General features: G+C 38.1%; 1 protein-coding gene and 1 pseudogene across 1 annotated transcript in view; one reads left to right on the top strand and one right to left on the bottom strand.

Annotated features, from left to right (window-relative positions):
* Positions 1 to 1,032: 1,032 nt before the first annotated feature.
* Positions 1,033 to 3,895, bottom strand: LOC103548943 (ubiquitin-fold modifier 1 pseudogene; annotated as a pseudogene).
* A 589-nt stretch (positions 3,896 to 4,484) lies between these two features.
* The window catches only part of COG3 (component of oligomeric golgi complex 3), a 70,126-nt gene continuing 49,295 nt past the window's right edge, over positions 4,485 to 25,315 (top strand). The window contains exons 1-8 of the mRNA XM_070578284.1: positions 4,485 to 5,130; positions 14,772 to 14,918; positions 16,662 to 16,723; positions 18,035 to 18,200; positions 18,871 to 18,945; positions 20,241 to 20,333; positions 21,024 to 21,149; positions 22,668 to 22,748. Coding sequence (XP_070434385.1) covers positions 4,957 to 5,130; positions 14,772 to 14,918; positions 16,662 to 16,723; positions 18,035 to 18,200; positions 18,871 to 18,945; positions 20,241 to 20,333; positions 21,024 to 21,149; positions 22,668 to 22,748 — 924 coding nt within the window. The 5' untranslated portion in view covers positions 4,485 to 4,956. The remainder of the gene's footprint in view (positions 5,131 to 14,771; positions 14,919 to 16,661; positions 16,724 to 18,034; positions 18,201 to 18,870; positions 18,946 to 20,240; positions 20,334 to 21,023; positions 21,150 to 22,667; positions 22,749 to 25,315) is intronic.

Here is a 25,315-nt window from a genome sequence, read left to right as displayed (position 1 = left end):
AAGAGCACTAGAGTCTGAAGCAGGAGAGTTCAGGATACTGTATACTACACTTTCCACTATATTTTGTGCAACCACTGCATTGTTTAAATGCATATACTTCTATGCTAGTGTTCTGCAAAATTAAAACACCCATAGAAAGTGCTGTTACTCTGTTTCATTGCTCTTGTCTCTCCCCAACCCCTGAAGAGGCAGCTGACGACCAGGCACAGCTGTCTTCCCTTAGCTCCCTCAATTCTTCAATTCAAGAACAGTCCAGGCATTATTGTGTCGCTCGTCGAACTTCTTCTTCCCTCATTTGACCTCACGGCAACTGATTAAACATTCAGGCTTGGCCCAAATCTTTTCCATGGATACCGTGACTGCATTGCATTTCTTTAGCATCGTGAGTCACCAGCTGATAAAATATTTTAAGGAACTAAATATAAAGTTTAGAAGAAGTAGAGTGATCATAGATTTAGGAAAATCTGCAATAGAAACACATTTGGGAGAGAGGATGCTTATATTTGGCTCTTGAAGGATGATGTTTGGTGAAGAATTGTCATTACAAAACTCAACAGGATTAACTTTATTTCTGAGATTTTTGGAGCTAGAGGTCAGGCTGGCCTGAAGAAGAGAAAGTATGTTTTAGGTCCTTGGATCAATCCACATGACTGTACATATCTACAAGATGACTTTCTTTAGGAAACGGTGATGGATTGGTGTGATGCGGAAACAATGCTCTGAAGCTAGGTTGACTAATTAAAAAAATCCCAAAACACCTCACTCTTAAATGCAAAATTCAATGCAAAAAAAAAAGAAGAAGAAAATAAGTATTAGTAATTCCAACCACCTGTAAATGTTTTGGGTGTGTTTCTTTTGGTCAATGGGATCAGATACTGTTTCATTCTTTTGAATTATATCACAACCATTTCTCCAACGAGGTAAATGTTTTCTACAGCATGAGAGTTTTAGCTCTTGACTTTGAGATACTTTTGTTATTTATTTATTTTGCTGATTAGGCGCTTAATAATAAGATAAGAGTAGACAATACAGTTTAGAGTATAGCAAAATGTATTTTCAAAAATATTAATTATGTATCAATAATGCACTTAAACTACAATACTTCAAAACATTCTGCACAAAGAACTTACAGATCACATTTATTTAATAACAAAATGTCTAGTTCTTTAAGAAAACGTTAATTTAAGAACTTACTACAATAAAATTTTCAAAACCGAAGAACGAAAATATTAAACAATTTACAGTACAGGACATCATAAACTTTTATTTATGTAACACAGCAGGAAGCTTTTGTGCTAGAAATGTAATGGGAGGAAATCTAAACAAAAAATTCAGGGAATAAGTATTTAGAAATTTCTGGTTAACTGAGGCTTAATATTGTTAAGGACCAGGGGGTCTTCAAGCATCAAATTTTGTTTACAAAAATAAAAACTTTCCCAAACATCAGAAGTATACTCTTCTATCTCAGCAAAAATTTTTTCCTTTACAATTCAGAATCCTGCTGTTCATCTGTCAAATATATGAACAATATCTGGTTAATTTCTTAAACTTAACTACTGTCACCCTTCAGATGCTGATTCTGTTGCATTTCCTTATAATTTTTTTTCCCAATGAACCTGGGTCCTATGGTAGGGACAATATTGAAACACACTTAGATAACAGTTGGTCTTAGAGATAATTTATTCATGAATAATTCAGCGAGTATTTATTGAAAGCCTACTACATTTCTAGGTCCAGAAAGAGCAAGACAGACACAAGGCCTGCCTCCAGAAAGCTCACCATCTAGAATACAGCAGGTTGAGCACCAATTCTGAATCACTGAGGCTTCATTTCATCGTCCAAGATTTGCATAGATATTGATTTCCTCTGTAATGGCAAATAAAATCTCCCCTTATGCATATGATTCTTTAGATTCTTATAAGGGGAACTTTGAAATCTGTATGTTGCCAAAGCCTATATTTTGCTTTCTCTACTTGCCTTCCGCTCCTTATGACAATGTCAAGTATTTTGTTTTCCCCTTCAGTTCTCTCCAACATAGCCTCTGCAGTTTTGCCTGCCCAGTTGGCATTTCTGTGACACTTAGCTATGGCTTTCTGTTCCCCTTCACTGTTAGCTTGAGTTTCTTTCCTCACTAGAAGCCTCATTGTCTGGGCTTCCCCATCTTCCCTTTCCTGGCTTCTTATTCATTTGAGCGACTAATCTTAACACTTCCTTAAATGTTGGGTCTTCAGGAAATATAAGTAGTTAGTATTTCCAATTAGCATTTCCTTGAACTTTCTTGTGAACTTCAGATCTTCTTTACAACACTCTTTTCCTGCATGCTATTTAGAAATATTATACTCAAAAAGACAAAAGTTTCTTGAGTAATCCTGTTTTAAAAAATGTACTAAAAGAGACTGATAAAGGAATGCATAACCTAGCAGAGGACACTCCTATTTTATTTTCAACTCTCACCTTTACATGTTTTGGATTCTGCAAGATCATAGATAAAAGTCTTTGGTGTGGGATATCAATTTTACACATAAGGGCTAGATTAAAAAAATTCAATTTCTGGCCCTTTGATATTAAATTAAAATTTATATGAACACATGAAGCTTGAAACTTAAAAAAACCTAAATGATAAAAAGTTAAGATAGTTAAGTATTCATTGATATGTCTATATCCTTTATCATAAACAATATATAATTAAGAATTCAACTGTTTTTGCGTCTGCAAGTCAGATGCTATTAAGCAAACTGCCATTTATGATCCATAATCCTTTTAAATTTTTAACTCAAAGACAAAATAGGAAGACTCGGTAAATTTTAATTTTCCAGATGTTCTCAGAAAGAATCATTGGAAGCATCCTCTAGTTATAAAACACAGTTGGATAATCCATTTACTCCAAATGAACTACCTGTGTGTGTTATCAGGTAGCAATGGAAAACTGTGATCTTCTGTGGTGATGACAGCCTCGATGCTTAAGCGTTTCCTTTCCACATGAAGAGTGTGAATAACAAGAAGGGGTCAACGATAGGTGTTTTCATAGTGTTTTAAATGCCTGATTTCAGTTTTACAACAACAAATGCCAACACTTATTTTGAAAGGTAATCCTATGTTCCAAGTAGTGGAAAATAACAACTTCCAACACGATCTCTAGGAATAATTTGCAGTTCTGAACCATGCTTTGGGAAAACATTTCCAGTGGTCTGTACAGGATTTATTCCTATTCCATCATTAGTAATAATTGCATTTGTTGCTGTAGGAAATTCAAATTCTTCTGCTGCAAGCTTTAAGACTGCCGTGAAAGGAGTACTTTCAGGAACACTGAGTACTTTGTAAGGGAGCCGCCGTCTGACGTCAGCGTGATTTTAAAGGAAGCCTCCGGACACAGTGGAGCAGGTCAGGACAGAGACCCCATGCCAACTACCCCTGGTAGCCCCATTTTGAGATAATTTTAGACCAGCAAAGTTGCAAAAGAAGTACAGAGTTCAGGTGTGCCCTTCATCCACCTTCCCCTAACGTTATCATCTTGCATAACTATTTACAACAATCGAAACTGGGAAATTAAAAATTGGTACAATACTATTATCTAGACGACAGAACTTATCTCGCTATCTATATTTTATTCTATAGTTTTCCTTTTTTCTATCCCAGGATCCAATCCAGGCTCTGACATTGCATGCAGTTGTCATATCTCCCTCATCTCCTCCAGTAAGTAACAGTTCCTTGCTCTTTCCTTGTCTTATACGACCTTGACAGTTTTGAAGACTACTGGTCAGCTGTCTGTAGGATGTCCTTCAATTTGAGTTTGTCTGATGTTTTCTCATGGTTAGTATGTGGTTTTGCATTTTTGGCAAGAATACTACAGAAGTGATACCGCATCTTTCTCAATTTCTCGTGTTAGGCGTTTCATTGGTGATGTTGATTTTGGTCACTTGGTTAAGGTAATGTCTGCCAGGTTTCTCCACTGTAAATTTAATAGGCCCCTTTGCTATTAACAAATATCTAGGTGAGATCATTTGATACTATGCACATTTGTTTCTTCTCAAACTTTCACCCACTAATTTTAGCATCCATCCTTAGATCTTGCCTGCTACGATTATTTTCCTCATTCTTTCTACATTTATTGATTGCAATTCTTCCATAAGATAAAGTTGCCCCTTCTCCCTCATTTATTTATTCAGTCATTTATTTATATCAGTATGGACTCACGGGTATTTATTTTATTCTCTAAGTTCTGACCATACTATCATTATTTATTTTGTTGCTCAAATCTACAACACGATTCAAATGGCAGAATAGTATTCCAGTTATATGTCTGTGCCATGGAATTATTGATCCAATTCTTCAGTGTTGGACATTTAGGTTGTTTCCAGTTATTTGATACTATTAATGATGTCTGATATACATAAATTTTTGAATTTTTATGTTTTCATAAATTAGCTTTCTAATGGCGAAATTATTGCATTTTGGAAAAGTTTGTACCCGTGGTTTTCATCTAGGCAGCGGAAAGTGTCAACATGTGAACACGGAAGTCACACGGTCTACACACTCCACCCACACTACACAGCTATGAGCAGAGACGCAGTAGATCCGGGAGCTCACGAAGGCCCCTGCCGGCAGGGCCACTCAACACGACTGTCAATAAGTTGAGCAACACGTAACAATAAAGTTATTGATGTTGAGTAAGAGACTTCCGGTAGGGGCATTTCTATTTCCGTTAGGGCCTACATGCTTTGCCCTCTGCGTCTACATCCCAACCGGAAATATTTGTACCCCGTTTAAGGCCACGTCGGTCCTGGCCTCAGTCCCGCCCACACCCTGTGGAAGCGTTTCCGGGGTCGGAGTATTGCGGCCCGTCCCGCCCCGCCGCCGGTGCGGTGCTGGAAGCCCCCGCTCTCCCGGAAGTGGCCCGGGCCTGTCTGTCGGGGTCCTCACCACCCCGTTGCTGCTGAGGGCTGCGGGGTGGCAGCGATGGCGGAGGGGGCGCTGCTGCTGCTGCCCGAGGCGGCGGCGGAGCGGGATGCTCGGGAGAAGCTGGCTCTCTGGGATCGGAGACCGGACACGAAGGCGCCGCTGACCGCCAGGCAGACGGACTCGGTGTTGGAGCTGAAGGCGGCGGCGGAGAACCTGCCGGTGCCGGTCGAGGTGAAGCGATGGGCGGGAAGAAGGCTGGGGCGGCGGGGAGGCGGGGCTGGAATGCTCCTCGGGGGCGCCGGCGGACCCCGGCCTCGCTGACCCGTCTTCAGGGGGTCTTCACTCTTCCCTGGTCACGGTGGCGCCTCCGGTGGGAGAGGCCCCTCACCTTCCGGGGCTGTCAGGCCTCACCCTGCAGGCGACCGCCGACTCTCCCCTCTAGCGAGGGACGGCTGCGGGGGCGTCCAGGGGCTGGGGTCCGCCGGCACCCACCCCTCCTGCTGCGGCGTGGGACGGTTGGCCAGGAGCATTGCTCTCGGAGTCTTGTCCCGGGTGTCCCGGGTGTCAGCAGAGGCATAAAGCTGCTGTCCACCATCTCCCAGAAGGAGAGAACCCCGAACCCGAAGTGCTTTGCTTCTGGACAGCCTCCTGTTGGTGTTCTTTTGCCACCTTAATGAATAACAGCCCAGCTCCCCTTTTTCCCTGGGGGCACTTGGGGAGACCAAAACTTGATCCCGAGTGACAGTTTCATTCATCGCACGTTGAGCAATGAACTCTCGATCAAGTGCAGGTTCTGGGAGATCCCAGTTTATTTGACTATAGCAAAGCAGGAAAAATGAATTTTCTTTGAAAGCTGAGTCAGTACGTTACTAGATAATGTTGGTTTTTGGTTTTAGTGTCAACGTTTATAATCCTAATTACCATTGGGATATTATGCATGTTACTGGTTTTGTACCTCAATTTAGTTAGTTACCATAGCAAGAAGTACTTTTTATGACTTGTGAGAAATTTGACAAACTTTTTCCAGTTTTGAGGGCCTGGTGCAAGTAGATTTTTTTTTTTATTAGCAGTGATGGTTACTTTTGATGTTGAAAGCTGCCTTTTTACATGATTTGGAATTGTGTCCAAAGGCAGATTGAGTTTAGGGACTTCAACTTTTTTTTTTTTCCTGCCCTTAAACATTAGAGGTTAAGAACTTTGATCTGAAAGTTCTCTTCGCTTTCACTGTTAACATGCTCTGCCCTAAAACACAGCTGTTCTTTCTTGGGTTTCTCTGTCCACCTCTAGGATGCTGTGCTGGAAGTGGGTCTGAAATAAATGAGGAAGCAGGTGGAAATTTCTTTGGCTTGGCTATCAAAGTCTTTTATGCTCTGGATAACAGAAGTTGTTTGCTCTATAAATATTCCGGTCTGTTGATGATTGATTTGGCTTGTTACTGAAGCAGGATGCTTGGACATCAGAGCACCTGTGGGGAACATATTCCACAAGAAGAGTAACCCAATTTGTTTTTATTGTCTTGGGTTATAAACTGTCGTTCTCAGTGAGCAGGAAGGCAAGGGTTTGGAGTGAAGTAAATGGAGTCTTTTCATTTTTACCCCATATTTTCATATTTTTACAATATAATACTACCATTAGCCTCATGCAGTCATTTAACATATATTATGTGCCTACCCTAGGCTAGGAATTGAGGATAGAAAGATAAGTAGGAAAAACGAGATCCCTAGCCTCATGGAGCTGACATAATTGTGATGATCATGAGCATGTAAAAGAGAACAAAGAAGGTAAGTTCAGATGGTGATCCATGATATAAGGAAAGTAAAACAGCACGGCATGACACAAAGGGAGAAGGTGTGTCCTTACATGAGGAGGGAAGGCCTTTCTAGGACAATGGCAGTCTAAGGTGAGAATTTAAGATGGAAAGCAAGAGGCCAGCCTTGTGAAGATTAGAAAAATAACCTTCCAGCTGGAGGAAAAATCAGTGCAAAGTCATGGGTGGGGGTTGAGCTTGCCAAGTTCAAGGGTTCAGTGAGGGTCTTCTGGTACACGCAGCCTTGGTTTTGGATTCCTGTGAGAAGGAAACAGCCTGTCGTTTACCCGTCCTGGAATCTTTGAGCAGGAAGTTCCCGTCCTAGAATCTTTGAGCAGGAAGTTCTCGTTGCTCTTCAGCTCTCTGCAGTCCTCATTTTGCTTTACTAATGTGTTTATATTTCTGGCGGGAAGACTTTGGAATTAATTTTTTTTTTTTTAAAAGATTGGCACCTGAGCTAACATCTGTTGCCAATCTTTATTTATTTATTTTTCCTTCTTCTCCCCGTAGTTGTATATTCTAGTTCTAGGTCCTTCAGGTTCTGCTATGTGGGATGCCATCTCAGCGTGGCCTGATGAGTGCCACGTCCACACCCAGGATCCTGACTGATGAAACCCTGGGCCACCGAAGCGGAGCACGCAAACTTAACCACTTGGCCATGGGGCCGGCCCCCTGGAATTGAATTTTTTTATCCCTGTTACCACTCTTTTAGCAGGGGCATGAAAAAGAATGCCTCAATTTTTATTTTGTCCAACTAGTGTATCTGTAAAGGATTTTCTGTGGTATTTCACAATTTTCACGAGATAAATTACTTCCTGAAAAACTGGAACTAGGCGAGTTATTTGAATAGCAAGAGGCCAGCTAACTCTCAGCAAATGTCATAAAGCTATTAACTTCTTTAGAAAGTAGCTTTCTCTTTTATGAAGGAGACCTAGTCTTATCTTGGAAAGCAGTTACACCTTTTTATTTGATGTTAGATAAAAGAATTTGCAGTAGCGTATTAGGTAGACTGGTTTCTTGTAGCCAGGGCAGATTGTTTAGTAGTGAGGGCCTTTTTCTTTATGCTAGATTTAGTAATTCTTGATAAAAGAATTGACCCTGAAATTTACCTGTGATTCACTGTTGCAGTTGTTTTCTTGAAGGCTGTGTGACTTTAGACATGATATTTAACTTCTCTGAGCCTATTTTCTTCTTTATAAAATGGGGATTATAATAGTACTTATGTCATGGGGAATTTTGAGAATTAAATGAAATCATATGTGTAAAATGCACGTGGCAAGCTATCTGTTGGTATTATATTATTCATGTGCACCCCCCCCACCACTCCCCCCCTCCCCGTGATTACCACCTTAAAAGAATAGATTAGAGTCTTGTGATCCTGATCTGGTATAGGTGTCACTCCGACCAAAGGTAAGAAAAGAAGAGGTTAGATCCCTTGAGAAAGGTTCAGAGACTGCATTTGGACCTCTTCAGTGATTTGCCCCAGAGAAAGTAAAATCCTGTTTCATTCAGGGAATGAATTGATTAGATTGATGTATTATAAAAGTGATTTTCTCCAACCCAGAGCTGTACCAAAAGTACAGCCTGAGAGAGAAAGGTATATTTGCTTGTTTTTTCCTGAACATCCTCAGCTGGTCAGGCAAGATTTGATCGTTTATTATAATTATTATTTAATAATGTTGGTGTCCTCATTTAGACAAACTGTACAGCAGCTCTCCAGGACTGCCAACCAGCAGCCTCGATCTCTTTTCCTGTCTTTCTGGTGGTGTCTGTCTGCTCCGTCTCGAAGTCAGGACAGTGCCAGTGAGCGGAGGCATTCTGTCATCTCTTGAGTGAATGAGAGGTTAGAGCAGGGAAGTTTGTGCCCCTGCCCCCTTCTTGATTTTCCATTCTATTCCAGGTGCTTTGAGAAAAGAAGGCAGTGGGGCAAATGTCCCTGATGGGAGCATTTTCTCATATGCTCTTAAAAAGCCACTTGTTTTGTTACTTTAAAAAATTATTTCTTGCAGCGTGGCTCCTCTCTTGCTTGGTTTCAGAGAAACTGGTTTTGGTTAGTGAGAACAAGGGAACAGGGCAGGGAGCCTCCTGCTTCTGGGATTGAAAAACCCTTGTGATTGCAAAGTGGTTAGTATTTGTGTGAACTAATCAAATAGAATTCTGTTTCATACGTTCTCACATCATCTAGATTCCAGATTATATCTGAAATATATATAGTACTTTCTAATGTAGCCAGAGTTTTTATGTGATTTTCTAAAGTAAATTGGAAGATAAACATTTTTTGGTTCAAGATGACAGATTGGGCACATGTGTATGACACCTCTGGATCCTTTTGACATGACAGTAATAAATGCGTGGCGCACCAAAAACAAAGACATTATCAGTGAACCTGCAAATTTGGTAGATTTATGGAAATCAGGAAGCATGCAGTAGTGGTTAAGTTTGCATGCTCCACTTCGGTGGCCAGGGGTTCTCATGCTCCACTTCAGCGTGCTCCACGTCAGCAGCCTAGGGTTCGCAGCTTCAGATCCCAGGTGTGGACCTACGCACCACTCATCAAGCCAAGCTGAGGTGGCATCCCACGTACAAAATAGAGGAAAATTGCCATGGATGTTAGCTCCGCAGCAATCTTTCTCAAGCAACAAGAGGAAGATTGGCAGCATACGTTAGCTCAGGGCCAGTCTTCCTCACCAAAAAGAAAAAGCTGGTTATAGTTTAATAGCAGAGAGTTATGAATTTAGAATGAGATTAAATTCCATCTTTTCCTTATACTCTGTTGAGAGACAGTTGAAAATGCTACATGTTAAATGAAAAAGGCAAGGTTATGTATAGTGTACTGTTACTTGGGTTTAAAAAAAGGTACACTTCTTTGTATATACATAGACTGTCTCAGGAAAGGTTCATGAGAAACTAGTGACGTTGATAGCCTCTGAGGAGTGAACGGGGTGGTTAGGGAATGGGCCCAGGGGAAGGAGACTTTTCACTGAATATCCTTTGAATTTTGTGCCATGTGAATTTATTATCTATTCGAATAAATATGTTTAAGGGGACTGGTATGTATATTAGAAATGATTCTGGAACATGAAGAATTTTACTTTTTATCTGAGATTTCTTCTATGTTATGAGGTAGTACCAGAATTATGTGGTGTAAGACCTCATGAACTCTGATAGGAGAATATGATTATTACATTACTTTTTCATTTTGTGGAACTATAGTATATGATATCACAACTAGGGTTTTGACGTTGATTTACATTAGCTTTTAAGATTTGTAGTCTTTTTTTTTTTTTTTTCTTTTTCTCCCCAAATCCCCGCAGTACATAGTTGTATATTTTAGTTGTGGGTCCTTCTAGTTGTGGCATGTGGGGTGCCACCTCATCCTGGCCTGATGAGCGGTGCCCTGTCCGCACCCAGGATCTGAAACGGCAAAACCCTGGGCCGCCGAAGTGGAGCCCACGATTAACCACTTGGCCACGGGGCTGGCCCTGACATTTGTAATCTTTTTTCTCAAAAGAAATTGAATTAAAGCTGGGTGTGGGTCTAGGTTGTATTAGAGGATGAATTTGCTGGGCCCTCTGTGTCTTTCCAGTTTTTTCAGTGGTTTCCCTAGTGTTGACAACATCTTTCTTTAATTAGTCACAGTCTAGCTTTAAATATTATACCACTTCGTGTATAAGAATCTTACAAAGTAACCTCCCAATTCTTCCTTTCCCTCTTTTGTGCTGTCGTCACGCATTTTACTTTTACATATGCTATAAACCCACAATACATTGCTACTATTTTTCTTTTGACATTTATGTTTCTGAGTGATTAAAAATAAGAAAAAAATTGTTGTATTTACCTTATTTTAACCATTTTGGTGGCTCTTCATTTTTCTTTGGTAGATCCAGGTTTCCATCTGGTATTATATTCCATCTGCCTGAAGAGCTTTATTTCTTGTAATATGGGTCTGCTGGAAATGAATTCTCTCAGCTTTTGTTTGTTTAAACAGTCTTTATTTCTCTTTCATTTAAAAAGATATTCTCACTAGGTATGGAATTCTGGATCCACAGTTTATTTTCTTTTATTGCTTTAAAGATGTTGCTCCATTGTCTTTTTATCTTTTTTTTTTTTTTTTTTGGTGAGGAGGATTGGCCCTAAGCTGACATCTTGTTGCCAGTCCTCCTCTTTTTGCTTGAGGAAGGTTGTCCCTGAGCTGACATCTGTGCCAGTCTTGCTCTGTTTTGTATGTGGGACGCCGCCACAGCACGGCTTCATGAGCGATGTGAAGATCCGCACCTGGGGTCTGAACCCTGGGCTGCTGAAGTGGCGTGTGTGCACTTAACCACCATGCCACAGGGTCAGCCCTCCGTGGCCTTGTGACTTGCATAATTTCTGAGGAGAAGTTTGTTGTAATTCTTATCTTTGTTCCTCTGTAATGTCTTTTTTCCTGTGACTGCCTTCAAATTTTTCTCTTTATCTTTGGTTTTCAGGAGTTTGATGTGTCTAGGTGTGTGTGCGTGTGTGTGCTGCGTGTGTGTGTTCTACTGGGGATTCTCTGAGCTTCTCAGACCTGTAGTTTGGTGTCTTTCATCATTTTTGGAAAAGTCTTATCTATCATCTCTAAATATTTCTTCTACTCCATTCTCTCTCTTTCTTTTGGGATTTAAATTACACATACCTTAGATCATTTGATACCTTTCCAGAGTTCTTGGGTGCTGTGTTCAGTTTTTATTTTTCCACTCTATTTCCTCTCTGTGTTTAATTTTGGTTGATTTTTGTTGACCTATCTTAAAGCTCACTCATTCTTTCCTTAGCTGTTCTGAGGGTACTGGTGAGTCCATTACGGGTATTCTTCATCTCTGTTACCATGATTTCTATTTCTAGCGTTTCCATTTAAGACATATGGTTTTTACTTTTTGGCTGAAATTCTGCATCTGTTCATTCACTTTATTTATATTTTATTCTAGAACTTTTAAGATGTTAGTCACAGTTATTTTAAATTCCTTACCCGGTAGTTCCAGTATCCAGGTCATCTCTGAGTCATACTCTGTTGATTGCTTTGTCTCTTGACAATGAGTTGTTTCTTCCTTGTTTTTTAATGTAATTTTTAATTGAATACTGGATGCTCTATGCAGGATAGTAGAGAATAAGAGAAATAGTATTAATGTCTGGAAATGAGTATGCCTCTTCTGTTAGGTTGTGAGTGTGGGAGGTTGAAGCAGTCTGGTCAGGAGGTGAGCTAGGTTTAGGTTTTGTTGTTGCTCTTGTTGTCTTTAGTTTACCACTGGCTGTAAATTCCTCTAGTGTGATCTTTTGCCTAGGGTGGGGAGGGGGCCACTGCGGGGTTTTCTCAGTGTTTCTCCCCAACCCTCAGCTTTTGGCTGTGTCTCAGAGGGTGTCGTGCTTTTGCCCCTCCCGTAGTAGTGGACGCTGGTGCTTTATAGCCTGGGAGTGGGAGTTTTCTGCCGTCCAGGTCCAGCTTCAGTCTTAGGCAGGTCCTTTCCCCTGGATCTTGGAGGTGGAGCTTCCTCGCTGATTCTGCCCTCCTCCCACAGCAAGGGATGTCTAGTGTTCTGGGTCTTGGGTTGTTTTTTGCCCCTCCTCCAGGGTTTGTGGTGGTTTTCTTTTCCCTTTCTCCAGCTGTAGTGGGTCTTCCTCTGTGCCCTTGGGTTGATAGGGTTTGCTGCCCTTCCTTGAGTGTCTTGAGACTTCTGTTCCACTGGGGACAAGGGTCCAGGTGGGGTTTGTGCCCTGCTTTCCCGCAGCCGCTCCCCTCTTGCAGGCCTGCCCCACCTTGTTCTCATTCTCTCTCGTGAGCACCTGGTGCACGTCTGTGGAGGAGACTGTGTGAGTGGGTGTGAACTCCCCTTGTGTCTGCGGCTTACAGGCATTCTCTACTCACTGTCTAGCCTTGAGCAATTTGTAAGAAATTTTAGCTGAATTCTTCTTACCTGCTTGTATAGCGCTGGTCATTAGTTTCTTCCCATAATCTGCCACAGGTGAACCAGGGCTCTCAGTCCGTTTCTCCGTAGAGGTGCCCATCTTTCCCTAGATTTTAAGCTGCTTGGTTACTCGGCAACCTCAGCTCTCTGGTGGATTCAAGAATAGTTATGATTTTGTAGATTATTTGTCTTTTTCTTATTGTTAGGGTGCAAACAACACTCTGTCCAGCTTTCTTTATCCTAGCCTAGTCTCCATGTGCTTTTTGATGTATTTTTCAGATCTGAGCTTGATCCATGTACCCTACTCCTCCCCCTTCTCCCTTAGGTATCATGTAAACAGTGTTGATAGAATTATGTGATTGAGTTTTGTAATGATCAATTCATATAGAACTAAATTTTACTGCTAATAAAATATAATTTTGTAAAGATAACTTACTGACAATTCTATTCCCAAGAAGCAGTATGGATTCAGATTTACAAATTTACTTACTCTGTTGCTGGTAATATATAGAAATAGTAATAATCTGATAAATGGCAGTAATTCAAATTTATTGAGTGTTTGCTATGTGGAAGGTATTATGCTAAGTACATATGTGTTGTCTCTGGTGGGTTTCCTACCCTTGTCCAAGGAGACAGCTCGTTGTTGGTAATTGGGGTAGTTCCACAGAGCAGGAGCAGATGTGACTGTCTTATCTTGGCACAGCTTTCTCTGTCTTCCGGAACCCCTGATGGCAGCACACAGTTACTGGTAACCAACTCAAGATAGTTTCTCACTGGGTTTGAGAAATTTAGTTCTTGGTGTGCCCCAGTCCTTTTATACTCAGAGATTATGTCACCGTTCAGGAAGACTTTACGTGAACCACTGATGCCCTTAATAAGACCTATTGACATACATCCAGGGCCTTCCTGACTCTTGAGTCAGATGCATTTGTGGGGAGAAAGAAGATCGAGAACTGTTTTTTGTCTGCAGCCCAGCATTCTGAGAAGCCTGTTTTCCCACACCTTTGTTGTTTTCTTTTCACAGTGGCCTCATGGTATAGATACTGTAATTCCTATTTTACAGGGAAGAAATTGAGGATTGGAAACATAAAGTAATTTGCCCATTGTCACACCTTGTAAATGAGCAGGAGCAGGGTTCAAACCAGGCTGCACTGTAACGTGCTTTTACATGCCAGAAGGGATAGACCCATTCGAGCCCAGGTGCAAACCCTCTGTTTAAAGGGTTGTATTTCTAAATTAGTGACGGTGCATTTTGCATCTAGCCTATTGTAGCTTTGAAGAGAAAATACTGCCTTTGGATGAAATTTCTATATCTAGAAAAATAGACAGGCAATTTCCTAAGGCCTTGGATGAAGGTCTTTAATGGTGGACCTTAAATGTCTTGCCCTTAGGGCTGAAAACTGGAATTGAGACAAAGCAGTTAGGCCCTTTTACCTTCCCCTGCATCCACACTTCCTTTCTTTTAGGTCTAAAAATAGTTTATCTGTGTGACTCTAGGTAAAATAACACCTCAAGTACCTTTAGAAGTGGAGAACTTGGAAAGTACTGTAGGTCTGATGCTCCCAAAGCGAGGTCTTTTCATTGGGGCTCTTCGGAAACTGATGGGAAACTGAAATTCTTTCTGTTCAGTTGTAATTTCAAAATTTATCATTAAGGTGTGGGTGCAGTGCACCTGTGGTGGAAATGGTACAAGGAGGTATTGTTTATTGGTAGTTAATTCTTGGGTGTGATTGTTTTCTGTTGATTGGTATTAATGAGGTCAGGCGTTTGTGTTAGGTACTGGGGAGGGCAAGCTGCGTTTGGCAGTACAAAAATGGTTTTGCTGTGTTTGTTTGGTGCTAGTTCACAAGGGGTTCATGTAAGAAAATGTGTGTGGATTAGCACAGATTCACCACCAATATTAGACTTAAAAACCGTACTTTACTACTGGTGGGATTTCGGTGTCATGTTTGCGTTTTGAAACTAGCATTTAATATAGAGTCTAGTTATAAATGTTAGTATTATAGGACATTTATTAACCTCAAGAGATTTGATAGAAAACATTCCGTTCTCTTTCAAAGCAGCTGAGATGGAATACCAGTCTTGAGTTAAGTTCAGAGAATTTTCAAGTTATTAAAATATCTTTGTGGCTCTTTTTTTTCAAGCTCCCAGTTGAAGACTTGTGCAGTTTAACATCCCAGTCGCTGTCCATGGCACAGAATGCAGTAGTACCTGCATCTACAGAAGACATTCTCTTGAAGGGTTTCACTTCCTTAGAAATGGAAGAAGAAAGAATTGAAACCGCACAACAGGTGAATGGCAGTATTATTTCTAAGGATGTTTTATTATTTTGAATGTCTTAAGACAGGACTAATGAAAAAGGTTCTAATTGAGAGTTCTGAATATTTAAAACTATAGTTAATGTCAGATGTTTCTAGAACATTCTTGATTTTGTGTTTGTGGCTATTTCTTAAGTGTTTTAATGAACTTGTTACCCAATTATATTTGCAACATAGGTAAAAATAGGATATTCCCAGTTTAGATGTTGATAGACTGTTATATTTATCAAGGTTTTAATATTTTATGTACTTTTGACTTCCTCCAGTATATGTCAATGTTAATGTGTTATACACATTAATAACGTGTTATACATATTAATAATGTGTTATACATACAGATGCGCACACACCCCTGTCTGGTTATTGCTAGGTAATTTCTTTTTCAAAAACTTAAACATTCTCTTTAGGTGAACCTTATAATTATTTTTCAGTAATGTAACATGTGTAATCTTCTCTTGGTTTTTGCTTCTTCCTAATTATAAACCTAAATATACAGTAGTTTCTTGTGTCACTTCCTCTGTCTCCTCTTTCTGTCCTGTTAAGAATCAAAGCTGAGGTATTTACCAAGTAAAACATAGAACAAATGTGCCGAATTGCATAGACAGTAAGTCGAGGCAGGCAGTGCTGCAAGGTGATGAAGAGCTCCAGCTCCTCAGGTCGACCAGCCTGGATCTGAACGTCACTTCCATCACTTACCATCTCTGTGAGCTTAGACAAATTGCCTGTCTTCTTAGGGCTTTAGTTGCCTAATGTGTAAAACAATGATGATTATTTATCTATGTCATAGGATTTTTGTGAGAATTAAATAAGATAATGCATGTAAATGCAGTGTGTGTCAGGCACACAGTCAGTGTGCAGTACACGATAGCTAAGTACTTGGCAAGCCTAGTGTCTTCAGAGAATAAGTGTACCCTTGACTTTGAATCCCACTTGAAAATTAGGGAAGATAATCTTGCACTATGTCTGTGAATTTACTTGGACTATTTGGAAAAAAATCTTCTGGATTAAATATGCACCTGCGTATCTCTCTTTAAATTAAAAAGAAATCTGATATATTGAGTTATAATTTACGTACAATAAAATGTACTCATTTTAAGAGTACAGCTTGATGAGTTTTGCCAAGTATATATACCTGTAACTACCACTATGATCAAGATGTAAAACATTTCCATGACCCCACAAAGTTCCCTCATGCTCATTTAGGGTCAGTCTCCCCCCTCTCTTTTTTAATACTAGCTATTTTCTGTGACATTGGTGGTAGGGCCAGAATTGAAACCCAGGTTTTGCTGATGCAAAGGTCAATGTTTTTCAACTAGTCTGTTGTATTATTTATGAGTTTGTATTCTCACAATTCTTATTAGATAACATTAGTGTTGGGATTTACCCAAAGCCCTATATTACCTACTCAGATTTGGCAAACTAGCAAGTAGGCCTTAGCCTCTTAGAAATAAATATTTATTTCTTATATATTGTATCTTTAACACTCTTCCTTATTTGTCTCTGATAATGGCCAATGGTTTTAATTCCTTTGCTTTTCCTAGTGTGTAAATATTGAGTATGCAATTTGAGTTATCTCCTGGCTTTAAACTGGTTATTAAGGTTTGAGCCCCACACAATAAGACCTATGTGCCCCTTTGACTTGCTGTTTAGCATGTAGCTGCTTTCCATTTTGTCTGTTTAGTTTTGTTGATAATATGATACTCTTTATTTTTCCAGTTTTTCTCATGGTTCGCAAAGCTACAAACTCAGATGGATCAGGATGAAGAAACGAAGTATAGGTATGTGGCTCTTACATTTGTTGGCTATCCTAATTTTTAGATCACAGTCATTTGAAGCGTTTCATAATCTGTGTCTTTAAATAAAATTAGGTACAAAGAAAACTCCAACAGCAACATGTTCTTTAAGAACAGCCATTGAGAGGGTTTGGGTCATTTCAACTGGTATTGGAAGTTGTGTGATTAAAAAAAAGTTAACCCATGACAGACATGTAGAATAAATAAGATATCAACTTTATTGTCATGATCTTCTTCGAAGAATTGAGGAGCTTTTGTTACTGCAGCACAGCCTGGTCTATCTGACTGAGACAAGCCGTGTCTGAAATTGCTGTAACATGTTCCTGTTATTTAAATCTTTATTATTTAGTTCAGAATATTAAGTTATACTTTATACTTGGAGAGAAAATATTCAAGATTTGAAATATTCTAAGTTTCTGGATTAAAAAAAAGAAAAAAGAAAAAAGTTAAATCATAATTTACTGGTTCACAGGGGCAGACATTGGTTTTTAGATAACTCTGGAAAGGTCTGAGTTCAAGTGGGAGCTTTACGGGAACTCTAAGAGGTGTTTGTTGCCTTTCTTTGGAAGGAGAGACCCAAGAGACTGTAAGGATGGTCGCCTGGATTGGGTGTAACTGTTGTTCTGTTTGTGTGTATTGATAGCATGGGGAAAATGATGGTATACAGTTTCTACCTGATTTGGGGACCATGGCTTGAGCATTTGTGTACATTTCCCATTTTTAAGTGACTTATTTTGCTGGGCAATGTGTTAGGCTCTTTGATGTATGATTCCGTTTAATCTTCATAGCAGCTCTGTGAAGAAAAGTATCATTGTTCCCATTTTACAGATGAGCATCTGAGGCCTGTAAATACTAAGTAACTTGCCTAACGTCATGGAGACTTGGGCAGAGCAGAGACATGGACTCAGCTCTTCTAATTCCAAGTCTGAAACCCTTTCCACGCGTCACACCATCTCTCAAAGGCAGAAGTGATGTGAAGGATCGACCTATTTGGTGGTCCTGCTCTCTCAGTCTTTGAAAGTTGAGCCAGTGATTTATTGCCTTACATGTGAAAAGCCAGTTTATGGCTTTAAAACTGATTTCTTTTATTGGTCATAGTTTCAGTGATTTCCTTTGTAAGTGTTGAAACAGTTTGTGACATAGCTTATGGTACATTTCTGAATATAAGAAACTTTTTTGAATAGGTCAGACTTTCCTCCTGAAATTCAAGCATTTGGGAAAAAATGAGACTGTTGTTTATTGACTATGTTCTTTGGGGGAAAATATTGCCAATCCCCTTTTGGTTCTGTTTTCTAGACAGATGAGGGATTACTTGTCTGGGTTTCAGGAGCAATGTGATGCTATATTGAATGATGTAAACAGTGCTCTTCAGCATCTGGAATCATTGCAGAAACAGTATCTTTTTGTGTCCAATAAGACAGGAACCCTACACGAAGCCTGTGAACAGCTCCTAAAAGAACAGGTAATTTGGAGTAGGAGAGAGGGTCAGTGATTATATTTAATATTTTATTTTTAGGAAGATGAATACAGTTTAATTCTAATTTCCTTAATTTCTCCAAGTATATATTGAACACTGATCTATATGAGGCCTTGAGGCCTTATGCTGAGTATGCAAATTATTACCTTGACAGCCTGCTTTTATTCTAAATAAGCTCATGTGAATAGGGACAAAGGCAGGCGTTCCTGTGTTTTGAGCTGTTGGGTCTCGTCAGTACAGTTTCAGAGTGAAGAGGATATATTAGTTTGCTCTGTTCGCTCTTTATTATTGACACTTATATAGTGATTGCACTAATGGTAGGGTTTATAAAGAGATGAACTGGTTGGGTTGCACTTAAACTTGTGACCTAAAGATAGAATATTTAAACTGCTATGTTTATCTCAGAGTTTTCTCTATATTTTGTGTTTTTTAAAAGGCAGTCATTTATTATTTTATTAAGAGATCATATGTAATTTACTATAATAATCGTTGCTTATTTTAGTCTATGATTGCAGAAATCTTTGAGCATTATTCTGAAATCATGTCTAATATTAACCTATAGTCTAATATAAGTCTATTCAATGTAATTTTGAGATTGGAGTATTGATTCTTATGTTCTTCTGGTAACTGATTTTTCTCTTTTAAAAAATGCAAGTTGGAACTGGTTGATCTGGCTGAAAACATTCAACAGAAGCTTTCCTATTTTAATGAATTGGAAACTATTAATACTGTAAGCGTGGTTTTTTACTTTTTGTAAAGTTAGTAACTTTGTTTTATATTTCCCTTTCTGAATATAATCTTTAAACTTATAAATTGTCTTGAGTTATATTTTAACTTAGTAGTTTGCTTGCTGATAGATGTTCCATATTTGTGGCTGATGGCGATACCATTACTAGTTCAGATTTTTTCAAATATGATTTAAGTAATAGTTCCTCGTAAGTTGTGTTATTATTAAAATCTCCTTGTCGGTTACCTCTCATAGTATCTTATTTGTAAGCTGTGAAGAAGATTATAAGAAGAAATATTAAGTTTTACATCTTGCTGTGGTTGTACTACTATAATAGTAGTCAAAATATTTTTTAAGCTAATCTCATGTTTAGTTTGAGGAAAAGTTTGGTCCTCAAATGCGTACTTAAATCCTAAAGTAATATTCTCAATAAAGACTGCTTTGTAAATTATATTTCTGTGTGTTTCTGGCTCATAAATTAATCATAATAACTCATATAAATCATGTTATTATAGTTATTTATTATATATTAATAATAATTAAGGTTTACCAAAGAGATAGAAGTAAAACTAGTAGCCAGTTAATAATGGAATGCAATGGGAAATAGTTTATTGCCAAGCTGTTTGTATATTAACATAAATAATTGGCTGGTTTTACTTATTTTTATATATATTACTTTTCTTTATATTTTTATATATTTGTATATATTACAGATTATGTTTTATATATTTTAATATATAATTTTATGTGTTAAATATATTATATATTACTTATATTTATACTTATTAATATTATTACTTATATATATTTACTTATATTTATGTTTAGTTATATTTTACTTATATGTATTATATTTTACTTTCTTAATATGACCCCTAAACATAGTATGACTGACACTTAAGTCTGTAACCTTGAGAAAATCATCAGTGTTTAAAAGTGGAAAGCTTATGTACGTTGTAGAGTACTGGAAAATGGGAAGTGTAGGTGCTCGATGTGTTATTTTAATGTGACACTGTGCAGCAGGGTAGTGTAAACTATGTGCTAGTTCATGAATAGCCCCCATTAAAGCTCATTAGAATAAATAATAAACTGAATAAAGGAATAAACTGAATTAAGTCACTATTTTTTTTATTAGACCACTCTTGATTGTTACACCTGGGCTGTATTTGAGGCTATTTTTGTGACTCTTATAACTGTGTTATGTCCTAAAGGGAAATATGCTAATTTAATATATAATTTTAAACTTTTACCTGTATGTTTTTTTGTGAATTAAGTTTGAATTTTCTTTTCCCTTAAAGAAATTGAATTCTCCTACATTGTCTGTGAATAGTGAAGGATTTATACCTATGCTGGCCAAGTTAGATGACTGTATAACATATATCTCATCTCATGTAAGTCATAGTATTTCTGTATATTTTCAAGAAATCTTAACATCCTTATTCTATCGCTTCTTATGCCATAAAGGAATTGTTTCTTCTGAAGGGAAAAATGTATCTGTAGGATACTTGAAGAAAAACTATAGTAAATTCTTAATCATGTCAGTAGTGATGTAAAATGTGCTTTCAGTGGCTGAGGCAGCCACTGAGGCAGGCAGAAAGAGGTCCTGGCTGACACGACTTTGTTCCAGCTAAAAGGTTGATCGATTTTTAGGCTGTTAACTTCCTGTTGTGTTAGATACTTCTTTGGAAACAGAAAGTGTTACCTGGGGAGCATAAAGGGACGAGCCCTTTGATTTAATCACCCTTTCTTTCTATCCCCCAAGGACTTATAGCTGTATTTATTTCTCCCAATTCCTGTTCTTTTGCTAGTTGGGCCTGACATATTAACCTTGACGTCTGTGGGGCACTGAAAATATATTTTGCTAAAAACTGCAAACATTTGTTGAGCCCCTCCTTTGTCTTAGGCACAGGGGATTTGGCTATGACTGAGGCAGTCACAGTGCTCATCTTCATGGGGCTGGCAGTCTACATAAGACCTTCTTTTGAACTTTAGCTTTACCTAAAGGACACATTAGTTTTCATTAAAAGTTTACTGTGTCGATGTTTGTTTCCTCTTTCTAAATCTTTCCCCTTCCTTTACAGCCGAATTTTAAAGATTATCCTGTATATTTACTGAAGTTTAAGCAATGTCTTTCTAAAGCTTTGCATCTCATGAAGACGTACACTGTGAACACACTACAGAACCTCACAAGTCAGTTATTGAAAAGGGTGAGTTAACTGGTGAGGTGGTTTTTTTTTTTTTTTTTTTTTTAATTCATGTATCTTTCATAATCTTAATCTGAGATAAGTACTTAGTAACTCCAAAAATTTTTTTACCTTTTGTTAAATAAGAATATGCATTGCAGTTTTATTTATAATAGGAAAAAATGGCCATATTATATCTGTCCATCAGTCTTATTTTCAAAGAATATGTAATAGTATGAGAAGTATTCAGTTAATATATGATAAACAATAAAGTAAGATTCAAACTATTTGTCTTAAAACATTTTCTTTTCTCTTTTTCATGAAAATATTGGAGGGAAATAAACCAAAATAATAAAAGTTCTGTCTGAATGGTGGGATTACATTTGATGGATAATTTGAAATTTTTCTTTATGTATGATGGATGATTTAATTTTCTGTGTTTAGCAAATGTGTTTTTATTGAGTGCCTCCTAAATGGTTGGTGTTGTGCTAGGAACTGTACAATAGTGAAAAGGAGCTAGCAAGGTCCCTGCACTGATGGAGCTTATGTTCAGGAGGAATAATCAGTAAAGAAGGAAACAAACAAATTAATTAGTTGCAGATTGTAGTAGATGCTGGGTGGAAAATTAGGAGAGCATTAGGTTAGAGGATAAGAGTGGAGCTAGTTAGGATGGTCATTGAACACATTTCTTTCCTACGGAAATAAAACCATAAAGATTATGCATTTTATTTTTTAAGCTTACTTTCTGAACAATGTGGAATATCATTCTTGAGCTTTCAGTTCAAAGCCACTGATTTTTGGGTTGCATTTTATCATTCACATTGCTCTTAGCTGACATAACAGCCGGACTGTATGTATAATTTTTCTGTTTTGCAAAATTTTTTTTTTTTTTTTGGCTGAGGAAGATTTGCGCTGAGCTAACATCTGTTACCAATCTTCCTCTTTCTCTTTTTTTTGTATGTGAGCTGCCACCATAACATGGCCACCAACAGAGGAGTGGTAGGTCTGCCCCCCAAGAGCCAAACCCAGGCTGCTGAAGTGGAATGTGCTCAATTCAATCACTAGGCCACTGGGACTGGCCCCTATTTTGCAAAATTCTTAATAAGTTTAGGAAACTAATACTTAAGAAGTTCTAATACCTACTATGTTCTAGTGCTATTACCATTAGCTGCATAAAACATTTATGAGTGTAAGTTGTCACCATTTAATGGATGCACTGAATCTCAGAGAGCTTGAGTAATTTGCCCAATGTCCTACTCTCGGTAAGTGACCAGGTATGAATCTGAATTCAAATCTCTTTACCACCAAAATTAATGTAACATAAGGTAAAATTTGATTATAAAGAGGAGAGAGATGACAGTTCCACATAATTATTTCTCATTTGTAGCAGTAATGTTTAATTTCTCTTTGAGATTTTTCTAAGCTTTTGGTTGGTAATAGAGGCCAAGCAGTAGCCATTTTAAGTAGTGTGTGTCACATTTTCTGAATAATTATTTCTTTGCTAATTATCTTCCTTCCCTATCCTCCCCCATGTTTCTTTAGGATCCTTCATCTGTACCTAATGCAGACAATGCCTTCACACTATTTTATGTGAAATTTCGAGCTGCTGCCCCCAAAGTCAGAGTAAGTCTATTGCCATAAATAGGATATTGCTATGAAATTTATTTAGCCAGCGCTTTTCAAGTACTACTGTATGTTAGCCCTTCGCTTATGCCAGGAAAATGAACATGAATGAAGGTAGGCATTGTCTTTCCACATTACAGCAGTGTATCTTCAAGGTGCTTTAAGACCACAGGGCAGGAATTACCTAGCTCTTCCTCTGAGGCCTATGGAAGGTTTCCAGATGAAGGTTATATTTGAGCCTTTAAAAGCTCAGATTTACAGTGGACTTAAGGGACTTGATAAGGATATTTTACACAGAGAGAACAGCATGTATGAGGAAGGTTGTAGACACATAAATAAGACATGGATTTTGGGAGAACTTTATGTAGCTTGTTCTGACCAGAACATGGGCATTAGTAGGATGTGATGGTAAAAAAGACACAAAAAATGGCAAAGACTGTGTCACAAGGGGTGTTAACATGTCACACTAGTTCAGGAAAAGTGGAGAACCAGTGAAGTATTTTAAACGGGAGTGGTTTGGTCAGATTTGCCATTTCATAAGAGTAAGGATGCAGAATAAAGAATGAATTATGCTGAAGAGAGATCTGAGACCAGGAGGCCTGATTAACAAGGAGGATTTTGCAGAAATCTCGGTGGGAACTAGGAGTTGAATTAAGGTGCTGGTAGTATGTTCCATGAGGTTGGGAACGTGTGCCTTGTTAACTCTCCTCAGCACAATGTCTGGAACATAAAGGAATGCATGTAGTATTTATCTTGATTGAGTGATTGGAAATGGAGGGTCCAGAGTCGATATATGTGTTATATATTTAATACCATATCTGAGATACAGTTGACTGGAGCTGATAGATATATTTTTTCCTACTCATTGTGAAGTTAGTAGAAAGAGTAGTCCACTTTTGCTGACTCTGACCTCACTCCCTTCCTTATTTCTCTCTTGGAAGTCAGTTGAAAGGAGTTTTTTGTTTTTTGAAGTAAGAGAAACTTGGTTTTGTTTATAGAAGATATAGGAGAAGAGTGGTTACTTGATGGTATGAGGTTTAGATTATACCTGATTGGTTGCTTTTGCTTGTTAGTCAATGATAAAAATTTGATTAGAAAGGAAATGGTATAGGTTAAGAGGGCTCAGTGTGGTGAGTGAATATAAAATAGATAATTATCAGGGTCTTTCCTACATGCCATTTACCAATGGTAAGCAATTAGTATATGTGATGGGATCCGATTTATATTAGTGACAGAAGGCATAAAATATTTACTTAGAAATAACCTTATTGGAAATACAAGGGTGAGAAAAATGACAAAACTAGACAGAAGATCATAAAAGATTGAATAAATGGTAAGCCTTATCTTGTTCCTGGTTTTGGAGACAATTTTTAGTGTTAGTTCCTCCTAGTGTCATTTATTAGTTAAATGTAATTCTAGCAAAAATTCCAATGGAATTTCTTTTTGGGTGATCCTAAAATTCATCTGGTATGGTAAATAAGCAAGACTAAACAAGAAAATTTTGAAAAATACGGTGATAGTGATTTAACAATTTACTGACAGATCATCGGAATGAAAAATTCTGGAACTTAGTATAAAGAGAAACATCAAATCAAAGAGGAAGGGTGGGAATTTTCTACATAGTACTGGGAAGATTTGTTAAGTATCTGGGGGAAAAAAACGTAAGCTGTTCACTTTATAACATTACCAAAATACATTCTAAGTGAATTAAAAAGTTAAATGCAAAAATGATGAGCAGATTGAAAAAAAACCACTAGAAGAAATTATTGGAAAAGAATTACAGAGTAAAAGATTAAGGATATAAAAATTAAAGTTTTCTGGATTTTAAACAGCCAAAGAAAAGGCAGAAGCCGGAGAGAATGTTTGTAATGGAGAAATAAGAAGGTTACTCTCTTTAATATATTGAGTGCATACAAATCAGTAAGAAAGATGAATATCTAATATAAAAAAGGTCAGATTACTTATAGAAAATACACATGGTTAATAAATATGAGCTCCTGTTTAGTTTCAGTGGAGAATGCATCCAATTTAAGGTTAGGTGGCATTTTTTTGTCTGTTAGAAATTAGCAGATTAAGGTGTAAATAGTCAGTGCTTTTGAGGACTTGGTAGGATTGGCAGTTCTACTGATAATGATTCCTTTCTCAAAAACATTTTAGGAGAATGATTTAGAAGCCTCTAAAAATATTTCTCTCTTTTGACCCAGTGTTGGGGTCCCTAGCTGTGAAGCAGGTACTATCGTTATATCCCCTTTACATGGTAAGAAGTGGGATCGCAGAGAAGCGAACCAGCTCTCTGGACTCAGGACTCAGACAACTACTGGGGAGCTGGCACTCAAACCCTCTAGTTTCACTCCAGGCCCAGAGCTTTTAACCACTAGGCTGTTATTCTGAGAAACAACCTAGATGTCTCACAGGAGAACACTGGTTGACTTACAGTACATCTACCCAAGGGGTTATTCTGTAGCCATTTAAAGTCATGTTTTAAATAGTATTTATAATGATAATTCATTAAGTTCTCGGTGCCAGGCACTGTGCTAAGGCTTTCTATTTACATTTTCATTTGATAT

The sequence above is a fragment of the Equus przewalskii genome, chromosome 16 (genome assembly GCF_037783145.1).
Source record: "Equus przewalskii isolate Varuska chromosome 16, EquPr2, whole genome shotgun sequence".
NCBI classification, from domain to species: domain Eukaryota; kingdom Metazoa; phylum Chordata; class Mammalia; order Perissodactyla; family Equidae; genus Equus; species Equus przewalskii.
The sequence above is the reverse complement of the archived record's forward strand: the minus strand, read 5'-3'. Positions and strand labels throughout refer to the sequence as shown.